The following is a 13,429-nucleotide window of genomic DNA, read 5'->3' on the forward strand; positions in this document are numbered from 1 at the left end:
TAAGCCATCAAAACTTTATGAGAAATTCCTTTTTGCTACTAGAGTGGATTTTGCTTTTTATACACTGACCAAAACAGGTCAAATAAGTACTCTCTTAAACATGCAGTGGTTAAGATCCTGAGTCTGAAGGCCGACTGCATGGGCTGAATGCAGCTGGATCACTGGCCTGCTACTTGGCCTCAGACCAAGTGCTTCATGTGCTCTGTTCTTATCTGTAAGAAGATGATGATGGCTATCTTACGGGGTCGGTGTGCTGAAGAAATGAGACAACATACCTATAACAGTGCCTGAGACCTAGTAACTGCTCATAAATGTTTTTATAATATTAAAAAACAGAATTTAACACTATAACAATTAAATTAATTAAATATTTATTGAGGACTCAAAAATTCTCAAAGATGAACATACTTTAACTAGTATAAAATCCCTTTGGCTAAAAACAAAAGCAGAATAAAACTGCTATCAGAAAACAACTTTGAACTTGGCTGTTTCACTCAGAGAATGGCTTTAAGGAGAGCACATAAAACATGTTCTTTGCAACTACATTTGTCTATTCCAATACAAATGGAGTAGCTTGGCTTTTTACCTCTCACTCAAATTGGATTTACCTGTGAGGTGTGTGTGTGTGTGTGTGTGTGTGTGTGAAGTAAGGGTTTCTATGGTTAAAACAAAAATGAAAAGTGAAAACTAGCTTTGTGGCAGAAAACCACTTAGTCTCAGAATAAGGAAATACTGAGATGACTGAGGGTTACATTCAGTAAGAACCAAGAACTTCCCAGTTCTAAATACTTAAGACTATCAGAGTGTGTTGTCTAATAAAGAATATTTCTTTTTTGTTTTTAATCCTCACTCAAGGATATCTTTCCATTTATCTTTAGATAGAGTGGGAGATAGGGAAGGAGAAAGAGAGAGAAACATCAATGTGAGAGACACATTATTTGCCTCCCTTACGACACTGACTGGGGCCGGGGATAGAATCACAACTGAGGTACGTGCCCTTGACTAGAATCGAACCTACGACTCTTTGGTCCTCAGGCTGAAGCTCTAACAGCTGAGCCAAACTGGCCAGGGTTAATAGAGAATATTCTTTATAATTCCAATGGAATGAGATATATTGTGCATTTCCTTTGAATTTGACCCTATGCTTTCTTTTTTATTTTTATTTTATTTCTTTATTGATATTAGAGAGAGAAAAGGAGAGGGAGAGAGAGAGAAACATCGATGAGAGAGAACATCGAATGGCCTCCTGCATGCCTCCTACTGGGGATCAGGCCCACAACCTGGGAATGTGCCCTAACTGGGAACCGAACCGGTGGCCTCTTGATGCATGGGTCAATGCTCAACCACCGAGCCACACCTGCCAGATGGCCCTATGCTTTCTTAAAGCAGAGCCCTGTGTTCTGAAGTTAGGCAGTCACTTCTGCCACTGTAATAACATCTCTACATTTTGGTTTCATCAGTAAACAGAGGGATATAATATATTCTTCTTGGGGTGCCATGAGAATTAACTGAGATGTTGCTCGGGGGAATGCCTGCACCAATTTCGGGGTCAGTATGTGCCCAGTACTCATTAGCATCCTGTCCTCTCTCCCAAAAGATAGAAGCACAAAGCTGCATTTATTCCTGTTCATGAGACTAAGAGAGTGAGAGCAGTGAGTACATGTTTTTCATGTTTTTATACCCATTAGAGGATGGCAATATAACCCCAGACAGATGAAGCCAATAACCAGAAAACAGTCACACATGTGAATTCTCTCCCCTCTTCCTATACTATGTTCTATGAGGGCAGAGGACGCTCAAGAGAAGAAAAACATCGTTAAGGCCCATCCTCCAGCATCAGACAGTCCCATTTCTCTTGAGAATCCTTCAGATTCTTCAGTATCACCCATTTCCTCCGTTCTGGCAAACCTAACCACAGCTCATCAAACTTCAAGGTGCAGAAAGTCTCTTCCATTCCTTCTGAAGGTGCCAGAATTCTTGACCAAAGCTGTTCAACTCAATAAAAGTGAGTCTTTCACATGTGCAGCACTAACATTTATTCAATCAACAGATGCTGAGTGCCGGCCAGGGCCAGACTCTGCTAGTCATTGGGACACACAGAATATGTGATTAGTCAACATGAAATTGCATGATGTCAGCCAGCTCATGGCACCCAGACATCACCGAATACGTGACAATTTGCACAATGTTTCTTTAAACACCTACTAAGAAGATAACCACAGCTGATGACATAAAAAAGCCAAACCTAGAACACAAGAATTGCAGAGCATACAGAACAAGGTCCAAGGCAGCAGGAGCTAGCTGGGCAGCCACGCTGGCCATGCTCAGACAACTGGGAGCAACTCTCCACAGCTGGACAAACAATATTACTAGGATCTAAAACTCATTTCTAACTCTTATGTTTCCATTCATAAATAGTGAGCCAAACAAATAAATGATTAAATACTGACCATGAACCCAAACATTTCAAGGCATGGATGGTGGAAAACACCTAACATCTTTATTAACTGCAAAGAGAAAACTCTAATAGACAGGTGAAGACAAAGGTAGTTTTCTTAAGAATAACATAAACATGTAAAAAATTCTTAACAGCACTGTATCAATCAACAATTGCTTCTGTTGTGCGAAAACCATCTTCAAAGACCAGTGAGAAGGGACTGACAAACAGAACGGAGCTATTTTTTCATCTCCAAAATGGCACTTCCTGGTCCCCGGTGCTTAGCACTGCAGATGTTGCAGAACTGCGTGGGAGAGGTCTAAAATGTAATGTAAAAACACAGATTAAAAAAAAAACTTCTCTTTCCACTTTCACATTCAGCAATATTATGTAAGAATCAGTCAGGGGGCAGGAAGGACACTATGAAATGTCACTCCTTTCCCTGGAGATTATTGCTAGTTCACATAGGATTCCATCTAGAACAGCAAAACAGGTGTAACATGACATAGAGAAACATCACTTGACACTAAAAAAGTGTCATGGTACAAAAATCAAGTTGAGAGAGCTGTACAAGACATAAAATGGTTCTCACCACATCTCATGTCTCAATAGTTCTACAGTTCAAAAGTCATCAATTTTACCTGAACAAATTCACTTAAATGAATATGATTTTATAACGTTCAGTATATTATATTAAACATTTTTACACCTGAGAATTAGATGAATTAATTTTTTTATGTGATATAAAAGTATATTATACTTTTGAGAACCCACAGAGCCATAAAATCACAGGCTACAATTTTTATCACTTCCTTCTGACTGCATCAATTTCTCCTTGGTTGATGGTGGCCTAGCTGCTAACTCACCAGACTGGGCACAGGCAGGCACTCCTTGTGGAACATATGCCGGCAATGGAAGACCACCACACTGAAGGGCTTAGCTGCATCTGGGGATAGAGGGCAGGAAAGGAGAAGGACTCAATGTAACAAGCAGATCAGAAACTATAAGACCAGTCTTTTTCTTTTTTCCCTACCCTCTCTCATCACCCTTCCCTTTGACAACCTTCAGTTTTTTCTCTCTCTATATAAATCTGTCTGTTCTGCTTATTTATTTGTGGTATTTTTTTTTTTTTTAAAGATTCCACATATAAGTGAAATCATATGCTATTTTCTTTCTCTTTCTGACATACTTCACTTAGCATGACACCCTCTATGTCTATCCATGTTGTCACAAATAGCAAGACTGCATTCCTTTTTATAGCTGAGTAATATTCCATTGTATATACCATGTATCCTTTTTTTATTATTAATTTTTGTTACACATGTTTCTCCTTTCCCTCCCACTGACTCCCCTCTCCCCCTCACTCCCTGCCCAGTCCCCACCCAGTTTGTTGTCCATGTCCACTGTTCATGCATACATGCATATAGGTTCTGTGGTTTATCTCTCCCCACCATCCCCTCTTCTGGGGATTTTCAGTCTGTACCCCACTTCCACATCTCTGGGATTACCCCATTCCTCAGACTGTTATGTTCATTATATAATAATAAGTGAGATCATATGAAATTTGTCTTTCCCTGTTTGGCTTGTTTCACTTAGGATGATACTTTCCAGGTCCCTCCATGTAGTCTCAAAGGATAAGAGATCTTTCTTTCTTACCGCTGCGTAGTACTCCATTGTGTATATGTACCACTGCTTTGTTATCCATTTGTCTACTGATGGACACTTGGGCTGATTCCAGATCTTAGCTATTGTAAATAGTGCTGCTACAAACATGGGGGTACATACATTCTTTCTGATTGGTGTTTCAGGCTTCTTAGGGTATATTCCTAGAAGTGGGATCACTGGGTCAAATGGAAGTTGAATTTTTCATTTTTTGAGGTAACACCATATTGTTTTCCATAGTGGCTGCACTAGTCTGCATTCCCACTAGCAGAGCACTAGAGTCCCCTTTTCTCCACACCCTCGCCAACACTTGTTTGATGATTTGTTGATGGCGGCCATTCTGACAGGTGTGAGGTGATACCTCATTGTTATTTTAATTTGCATCTCTCTGATGATTAGTGATGATGAGCATTTCTTCATATGTCTCTTAGCCATTTGTATGTCCTGTTTGGAGAGGTATCTATTTAGTTCCTCTGCCCATTTTTTAATTGGGTTCTTTGTCTTCCTTTTGTGCAGTTATATGAGCACTCTATATATATTGGAAATTAACCCCTTATCTAATATATCATTGGCAATTATGCTCTCCCATACAGTGGGTAGCATTTCCGTTTTGATGACTGTATCTTTCGCTGTGCAGCTTTTGAGTTTGATGTAGTCCCATGTGTTCATTTTCTCCTTTGTTTCTATTGCCTTAGGTGATGTGTCAGTAAAAATTCTGCTGCGTATGATGTCTGAAATTTTGTTGCCTACAGTCTCTTCTAGGATTTTTATGGATTCATGACTCACATTAAAGTCTTTTATCCATTTTGAGTTTATTCTTGTGTAGGGTGTAAGTTCATGATCTAGTATCATTTTTCTGAATGTAGCTGTTCAATTTTCACAGCACCATTTATTAAGGAGGCTGTCCTTACTCCACGGTATGCTCTTGCTCCCTTTGTCAAATATTAATTGAGCATATTGCCTTGGGTCCATTTCTGGGTTCTCTGTTCTGTTCCACTGGTCTATATGTCTGTTTTTGTGCCAGTACCAGGTTTTGATTACAGTGTCTTTGTAGTATATAACCTGAAATCTGGTAATGTGATCCCTCCAACTTTGTTCTTCCTTTTCAAGATTGCTGTGGCTATTGGAGGTCTTTTTTGGATCCATATGAACTTTTGAAGTAATTGTTCTAATTCTGTCAAGTATGCCGTTGGTATTTTGATGGGGATTGCGTTGAATCTATAGATTGCTTTGGGTAACATGGACATTTTAATGATGTTAATTCTCCCAATCCAAGAACAAGGTCTGGGCTTCCACTTTTTTATATCTTCCTCTATTTCTTTTTTCAATGACCAGTAGTTTTCTGCGAATAGGTCCTTTATTTCTTTGGTTAAGATTATTCCTAGGTATCTTAATTTTTTTGCCGCTATGGTAAATGGGATTGTTTTCGTAGTTTCGCTTTCTGTGAGTTCATCATTGGTATATAGGAATGCCATCAATTTCTTGACATTAATTTTGTATCCTGCTACTTTGCCAAATTCATTTATTAAGTCTAGTAAACTTTTGATGGAGTCTTTGGGGTTTTCTACTTATAGTATCATGTCATCTGCAAATAATGACAGTTTCACTTCCTCCTTTCCAATTTGGATTCCTTTTATTTTTTCTTCCTGTCTCATTGCTGTGGCTAAGACTTCCAATACTATGTTAAATAAGAGTGGCGAAAGTGGACATCCTTGCCTTGTTCCTGTTCTTAAGGGAAAGCTTTTAGTTTTTGCCCATTGAATATAATGTTGGCTGTAGGTCTTTCATACATGGCCTTTATTATGTTGAGATATGATCCCTCTATTCCCACATTGCTGAGTGTTTTTACCAGAAATGGATGCTGGATTTTGTCGAAGGTTTTTTAGGCATCTATTGATATGATCATGTAGGTTTTATTCTTCATTTTATTTATGTGGTGTATCATGTTTATTGATTTGCGAATATTGTACCAGCCTTGCATCCCTGGGATGAATCCCACTTGGTCATGGTGGATCATTTTTTTGGTGTATTGCTCAATCTGATTTGTAGTATTTTGTTCAGGATTTTGGCATCTATGTTCATCAGGGATATTGGCCTGTAGTTTTCTTTCTTTGTAGTGTCTTTTTCTGGTATTGGAATTAGAGTTATGCTGGCTTCATAAAACGAGTTTGGAAGTCTTCCTTATTTTTGAATTTGTTGAAATAGTTTGAGGAGAATGGGTGTTAGTTCTTCTTTGAATGTTCGGAAAAACTGCCCGGTGAAGACATCCGGGCCTGGGCTTTTGTTTGCTGGGAGAGTCTTGATTACATCTTCAATTTCTTCTGTTGTTATTGGTTTGTTCAAGTTTTCTATCTCTTCTTGGTCCAGGTTTGGGAGACTATGTGTTTCTAGAAATTTGTCCATTTAGTTTAGATTGTCGAATTTGTTGCCATAGAATTGTTCATAGTAGTTGTTAATGATCTTTTGTACTTCCGTGGTGTCAGTTCTTACCTCTCCTCCTTCATTTCTGATTTTGTGTATTTGGGTTCTCTCTCTTTGTTTCTTGGTGAGTCTAGCTAAGGGTCCATTAATCTTGTTTATCTTTTCGAAAAACCAGCTCTTTGTTTCATTGATCCTTTGAATTGTGTTTTTTTTTTTTTTTGTCTCTATGTCATTTATTTCTGCTCTGATCTTTACTATTTTCTTCCTTCTACTTGCTCTGGGGTTTTATTTTTGTTTGCTCTCTAGTTCTTTAAGTTGTGAGGTTAGATAGTCTATTAGAGATTTTTCTTGTTTTTTGAGGTAGGCCTGCAGTGCTATGAACTTCCCTTTCAGAACTGCTTTTGCTGCATCCCATAGATTTTGTGTTGTTGTGTGTTCATTTTCATTGACTTCCAGGAAGTTTTTGATTTCTTCCTTGATCTCCTCGGTGACCTACTCATTGTTTAATAACATGATATTTAGCTTCCATGTGTTCAAATGTCTTTGTATGTTCTTCTTGCAATTGATTTCTAGTTTCATGCCATTGTGATCTGAGAAGATGCTTGATGTGATTTCATTCTTCTTGAACTTGTAGCCTTAGGTTGTGCCCTAACATGTGGTGTATCTTTGAGAATGTTCGCTGTGCACTAGAGAAGAATGTGAATTCTGTAGTTTTGGGGTGTAATGCTTTGTAGATATCTATTAAATCCCTTTTGTCTGGTGGTTCATTTAGAGTCTCTGTTTCCTTGCTAATTTTTTGCCTAGAGGATCTATCCAGTGATGTCAGCAGGGTGTTGAAGTCCCCTGCTACGATTGTATTGCTATGGATTTCTCCTTTGAAGTCCTCCAGAAGATTTTTAATATATTTTGGTGTTCCTATATTGGGTGCATATATGTTTATCAAGGTTATATCTTCCTGTTGGATAGAACCTTTCAGTATTGTGCAGTGGCCTTCTTTGTCTCTAGTTATGGCCTTCGTTTTCACATCTATTTTATCAGATATGACTATTGCTACCACAGCCTTTTTTTTTTCTTTCTGTTTGCTTGGAAGAATTTTTTCCACCCCTTCACTTTCAATCTATGTGAGTGTTTTGTTGTGAGATGGGTCTCTTGTAAACAACATATAGACGAGTCATGCTTGGTTATCCAATCAGCTACTCTGTGTCTTTTAATGAGAGCATTCAATCCATTTACATTTAAGGTGATTATTGATATGTACTTATTTATTGCCATTTTTGTTTTGTGTGGTTCTATTTTTCTTCCCATTTCTCCTGCTAATTACAGCAGTCCTTTTAACATTTCTTGCAGTGCTGGTTTGGTGCTAATGTACTCCCTTAGCCTTTTTTTGTCTGGGAAGCTCTTTATTTGACCTTCTATTTTGAACGATAGCCTTGCTGGGTCGAGTAGTCTTGGATTCAGATTCTTGTTTTTCATGACCTTGATTACCTCATGCCATTCCCTTCTGGCCTGTAGTGTTTCTGTTGAGAAGTCAACTGACAGCCTTATGGGTTTTTTTTGCAGGTAACCTGTTGCTTTTCTCTTGCTGCTTTTAGGAATTTCTCTTTGTCTTGAATTTTTGGCACTTTTTTACTATGTGTCTTGGTGTGGGCCTGTTTGGGTTCTTATTACTTGGGGCTCTCTGTGCTTCTTGAACTTGAATGCCTTCTTCCTTCACCAAATTAGGGAAGTTTTCTGTCACTATTTTTTTGAATATATTCTCTATCCCTTGCTCATTTTCTTCTTCTTCGGGGACTCCTATGATGTGAATATTATTACGTTTCCAGTTGTCCCACAGTTGTCTTAAGCTCTCTTCCTGTTTTTTAATTGGTTTTTCCTTTTGGTTTTCTGATCGGTTGATTTTTTCTACCCTGTCTTCTAATTCACTGATCCGGTCCTCAGCTTCCTCTACTCTGCTTTTTAAACCTTCCCATGTGTTTTTCATTTGTGATATGTCATTCTTCATTTCTTCTTGGTGGTTTTTAATTTCCAACTTGTTGATTTTCAACCTTTCTATGTCTTTACTCATGGTGTTCATGTCCTTACACATGCTGTTGAGCTTCCTGAAGATCATGGCTCTGAATTCTAGTTCTGTTAACTTGCTTAACTGCACTTCATTTATCTCATCTTCGGTAGAGGTCTCTTGTTCTTTTTTTTTTTCCTCACCCGAGGATATTTTTCCATTCTTTGTACAGATAGAATGGGAGGGAGAGAGAGGAAGGGAGAGAGAGTGAGAAACATCGACGTGAAGGGACACATCGAGTGGCTGCCACCCGCACGACCAACCAGGGCCGGGGACAAACTGCTACCGAAGTACGTGCCCTTAGCGGGAACCGAACCTGGGTCTCTCCGGACCGCAGGCCGACGCTCTAACTGCTGAGCCAAACTGGCCAGGGCGAGGTCTCTTGTTCTTTCATTTGCCTTTTGTTTCTGGTTTTCACCATTTTGGCTATCACAGTGGGCTTTGGAGTTTGTCAAATTTTCCCTGTGTGTGTTCTTGTTCTGCTGTTTGTGGCTCCCTCTCCTGGGTTTGGATGAGGCAAGGAGGACCCACTTTAAGCACCACTGTCAAATCTTAGCTTTCCTGGTTAGTGTTGCTAGCTCAGGGAATGGTAGTTATCCTCTAGTTTTTTTTTGCCTGGAGGCTCTTAGTAGAGGTCACCTGAAGAACCTTGGTTTCTGAGTTGCCTGAAAAACTTCCTCGGGTGCTCAGTGTAAGAGGATTTCCCAAGGATGGGGCAGATGCTTGTTGTTAATGGGCCTCAATTAGCATTTCAATGGCCTCCAGGTGGGGTTCAATCTCCAAGGGAAAGGCCACCGCCTCTCCCCAGGTCCCTGGGAAGGAGTAAGATGACCACAGTCCTGCGTGGCTGCACTCAGCAAAACCTCTGAACACCCTCCAAGACCCGAGTGTCCCCACACAGTTCCAATCCATCTGCCTTCCTTCTGCCGGAGCCCACGGTGAGTGGCTGCTGCCAATTTAGCCTCTGTCCAGACTCTGTGTCATGGAGCCGCCTGGGACTTTTAACCTGAGGGCGCTGCTTCCAGCCAAGTGTGGCCGAGGCTTTGGCACCGGCCGAGGGTGTAGCACCCGGCCAAGTTCGCAGGACTCAGCCGAGGTCGTGGCACTCAGCCAAAGCCACAGGACCCAGCCGCGGTCGTCTGATGGAGCTGATTCAGCAGCAGCTTCCAGCCAAGTCCCCTGGTCCCAGCTGAGTCCGTGCGGCACCAGCCAAGGTCGTAGCAGCCAGCCGAGGTCGTAGCACCCAGCCGAGGTCGCAGGACTCAGCCGTAGTAGTGGGATGCAGCTGCGGTGGCAGCAGCTTCCAGCCGAGTCTCCTGGTCCCGGCTGAGTCCGTGCGGCACCAGCCGAGGGCACAGTACCAAGCCGAGTTCGCAGGACTCAGCTGAGGTAGTGAGACACAGCCAAGGCGGCAGCAGCTTCCAGCCAAGTCCCCTGGTCCCAGCCCAGGCCGCTGCGGACTCTGGACTCTCGGCCCCCTCTCGCATCCTCGCAAGCCTACCAGGATTGAGTCGGTGTCCCTGGTTATGTGGTCCTCCAAGGTGTTTTTCGGTTGCCCCTTCCTGACGATTTGTCTTTATTTTTGTTGTAAATCCAGTTTGGTCCTGGGAGATGGTCTGTGTAGCTTCCATTCACTCTGCCGCCATTTTTTCTCTTCAAAACAAACTCTTTTTCAAAAGTACTAAGTAGCCGAGTAAAGAAGTCAGGCTGGTCATAGAAAACTTCTTGGAGAAGTGAGCTTCCAGCCTGAATCTGAGGGAAGGGTCTATATACCATGTATTCTTTATTCATCTATTAATGAACATGTAGGTGGCTTGAAATCTTGCCTATTGTAAATAATGCTGCAATAAAAGTAGAGGTGCATCTGTCATTTTGCATTGATGTTTTTGTTTTCTTTGGATCAATACCCAGAAGTGGAATTGCTTTGTCTTTTGGCAGCTCTATTTTTAATGTTTTTGAGGAATCTCCATAACTTTTTTCCATAGTGGCTATACCAATTTATAATCCCAACAATACACAAGGGTTCCCTTTTCTCTAGAACCTCGCCAACACTTATTATTTGATGATAGCCATTCTGACATATAAAATGTGATATCTTACTGTGGTTTTAATTTTCACTTCCCTGATGATTAGTAAGGTTATCTTTTCATATTTCTGTTGGTAATCTGTATGTCCTTTTGGAAGAAATGTCTATTCAGGTTCTCTGCCCATTATTTAATCAGACTGTTTGGTTTTCTTAGTGTTAAGTTGTATGAGTTCCTTATGTATTTTGGATAGTAAACCCCTTATTAGATGTATCGTTTGTGAATATCTACTCCAATTCAGTAGGTTGTCTTTTTGTTGATGGTTTCCTTTGCTGCGCAAAAAAATTTCAGTTTGACGTAGTCCCATTTGTTATTTTTTTTCTTTTCTTGCCCTTGCTGGAGGAGACATATCCCAACAAATACTGCTAAGAGTGATGTCAAAGGGTTTACTGCCTATGTTTTCTTGTAGGAGTTTTATGGTTTCAGGACTTTAACTTTTAAAGTCTTTAATCCATTTGGAGTTTCTTTTTGTATATGGTACAATTTAGAGAATGGTCTAATTTCATTATTTTTTTTGCATGTTATCTGTCCAGTTTCCCAACACCACTTACTTAAGAGACTGTCTTTACCCCACTGTATACTTTTGCTTCCTTTGTTATAGATTGCCCATATAAGCCAAGAGTTTATTTCTGGGTTCTCTATTTTATTTCCCTGATCTATACATCTGTTTTTATGCCAGCACTACACTGTTTTGATTGTAGTTCTATACTATAGTTTGAAATCTGGGAACATGTCTACTTTCACTTGGTTCTTTTTCAAGACTTCTTTGGCTATTCAGGGTCTTTTGTGGTTCCATATACATTTTAGGATTAGTTGTTCTAGTTCTGAGAAGAATGCCTTTGGTATTTTAATAAGCACTGCAGTGCATCTATATGTGGCTTAAGGCAGTAATGACATTTAAACAATATTAATCTTTCAATCTGTGAGTATGGTATATCCTTCCATTTATTTGTATTCCTTCTAATTTGTTTCTTTAAAATCTTATAGTTTTCTCAGTACAGATCTTTTACCTCTTTGGTTAAAATTATTCTTAGGTATTTTATGATTTTTGATGTAATTGTAAATTAGATTGTTTTCTTAATTTCTCCTTCTGACCTTTCATTCTTGATTATAGAACCAGAACAAATTTCTGTGTATTGATTTTTGTTTCATACCGAAATTTTACTGAATTTATTTATTAAGTCTAATACTTTCTTAGAGTCTTCAGAGTTTTCTACGTAAAGTATCATGTGATCTGCAAATGAGAGTTTTACTTCTTCCTTTTCTTATCTGATTGCTAAAGCTAGGACTTACAGTACTATGTTGAATAGAAGTGGTAATAGTGGGCATTCTTTTCTTGCTCCTGATCTTAGAGGAAAGGCTTTCGTGTTTTTAACAGAGTATGATGTTAGCTGTGGGGGTTTGTCATACAGAGTCTTCATTATATTGAGTTATGTTCTTTCTATACACACTTTGTCATATAGAGTCTTTATTATACTGAGTTATGTTCTTTCTACACACACTCTGTTTTTATCATAAAAGGATGTTAAATTTTGTCAAATGCTTTTTTTGTTTCTATTGAGATGATCATATGATTTTTGTTGTTGTTAATCCTCACCCGAGAATATTTTTCCATAGATTTTTTTTTTTTTTTAAGATAGAGTGGGAAGGAGAGAGAAAAAGAGAGAAAAAAACATTGATGTAAGAGAGACACATAAATTGGCTGCCTCCCTCACAACCCCGACCAAGGCCGGGAATCAAACCTGCAACCCAGGCACATGCCCTTGACCGGGAATCAAACCCATCACCCTCAGGTCTTTGAGTTAATGCTCTAACTACTGAGCCAAACCAGCCAGGGCAAGATGATCATATGATTTTTATCCTTTTATTTTGTTAATGTGATGTATCATGTTGATTGTGAAACCTCCTTGCATCCCTGGAATATATCCTAGTTGGTCATGGCATATAATCCTTTTAATATAATTCAGTCTGGTTTACTAATATTTTGTTGAGAATTTTTGCCATCTATGTTCATCAAGGATATTGGCCTATAATTTTCTTTTTTTTGTAATGACTTTGTCTGGTTTTAGAGGCTGGGTAATGCTAGCTTCATAAAATGAGTTTGGGGAGTGTTTCTTTAATTTTTAAATCAGTTTAAGAAGGATCGGATTGATTCTTCTTTAAATGTGTGGTAGTACTCCTCTCTGAGGCCATCTGGTCCTGGACCTTTATTTGTTGGGAGTTTTTAAATTACTTCTTTGATTTCATTGCTAGTAATTGCTATGTTTAGATTTTCTATTTCTTCCTTGTTGAGCCTTGGAACAAATACATCCATTATATGTCAAATTTGTTGGCATATAATTGTTCAAAGTATTGTTTAATAATTTTTTTGTATTTCTGTGGTGTTAGTTAACTTCTTTTTCATTTATGATTTGGGCTCTCTTCTATTCTTGATCAGTTTGGCAAAAGGTTTGTTAATATTGTTTCTTTTCAATGAACCAACTTAGTTTCATTGAACTTTTCTATTTTTTCAATATCTATTTTGTTTATTTCCATTCTGATTTAATTATTTCCCTCCTATGGTTTAGTTTGGATTTCTCCCCCCGCCCCCCCCCCCCCCCCCCCATTTCCTATAGGTGTAGAATTAGATTGTTTATTTGGCATTTTTCTTGTTTCCTGAGGTAGACCTGTATAGCTGGGAACATCCATCTTAGAACTGTTTTTGCTGCATTCCATACATTTTGAAAAGTTGTGTTTTCATTTTCATTTGTGTCAAAGTAGTTTTTG

General features: G+C 39.2%; 1 protein-coding gene across 13 annotated transcripts in view; it reads right to left on the bottom strand.

Moving 5' to 3' along the window:
* Positions 1–1,749: 1,749 nt before the first annotated feature.
* The window catches only part of VPS41 (VPS41 subunit of HOPS complex), a 240,507-nt gene continuing 228,827 nt past the window's right edge, over positions 1,750–13,429 (bottom strand). For 7 of the 13 annotated variants that reach the window (XM_036247661.1, XM_036247665.1, XM_036247666.1 and 4 more), the window contains 2 exons: positions 3,304–3,383; positions 1,754–2,756 (listed from right to left, as the gene is read on the bottom strand). In XM_036247661.1, coding sequence (XP_036103554.1) covers positions 2,676–2,756; positions 3,304–3,383 — 161 coding nt within the window. In that variant the 3' untranslated portion in view covers positions 1,754–2,675. Of the gene's footprint in view, positions 2,757–3,303; positions 3,384–13,429 lie in introns of all 13 variants that reach the window. The other 6 variants (XM_036247674.1, XM_036247671.1, XM_036247673.1 and 3 more) reach the window with 2 other exon arrangements.

The sequence above is a fragment of the Molossus molossus genome, unplaced genomic scaffold (genome assembly GCF_014108415.1).
Source record: "Molossus molossus isolate mMolMol1 unplaced genomic scaffold, mMolMol1.p scaffold_m16_p_7, whole genome shotgun sequence".
In the NCBI taxonomy this organism is placed as follows: domain Eukaryota; kingdom Metazoa; phylum Chordata; class Mammalia; order Chiroptera; family Molossidae; genus Molossus; species Molossus molossus.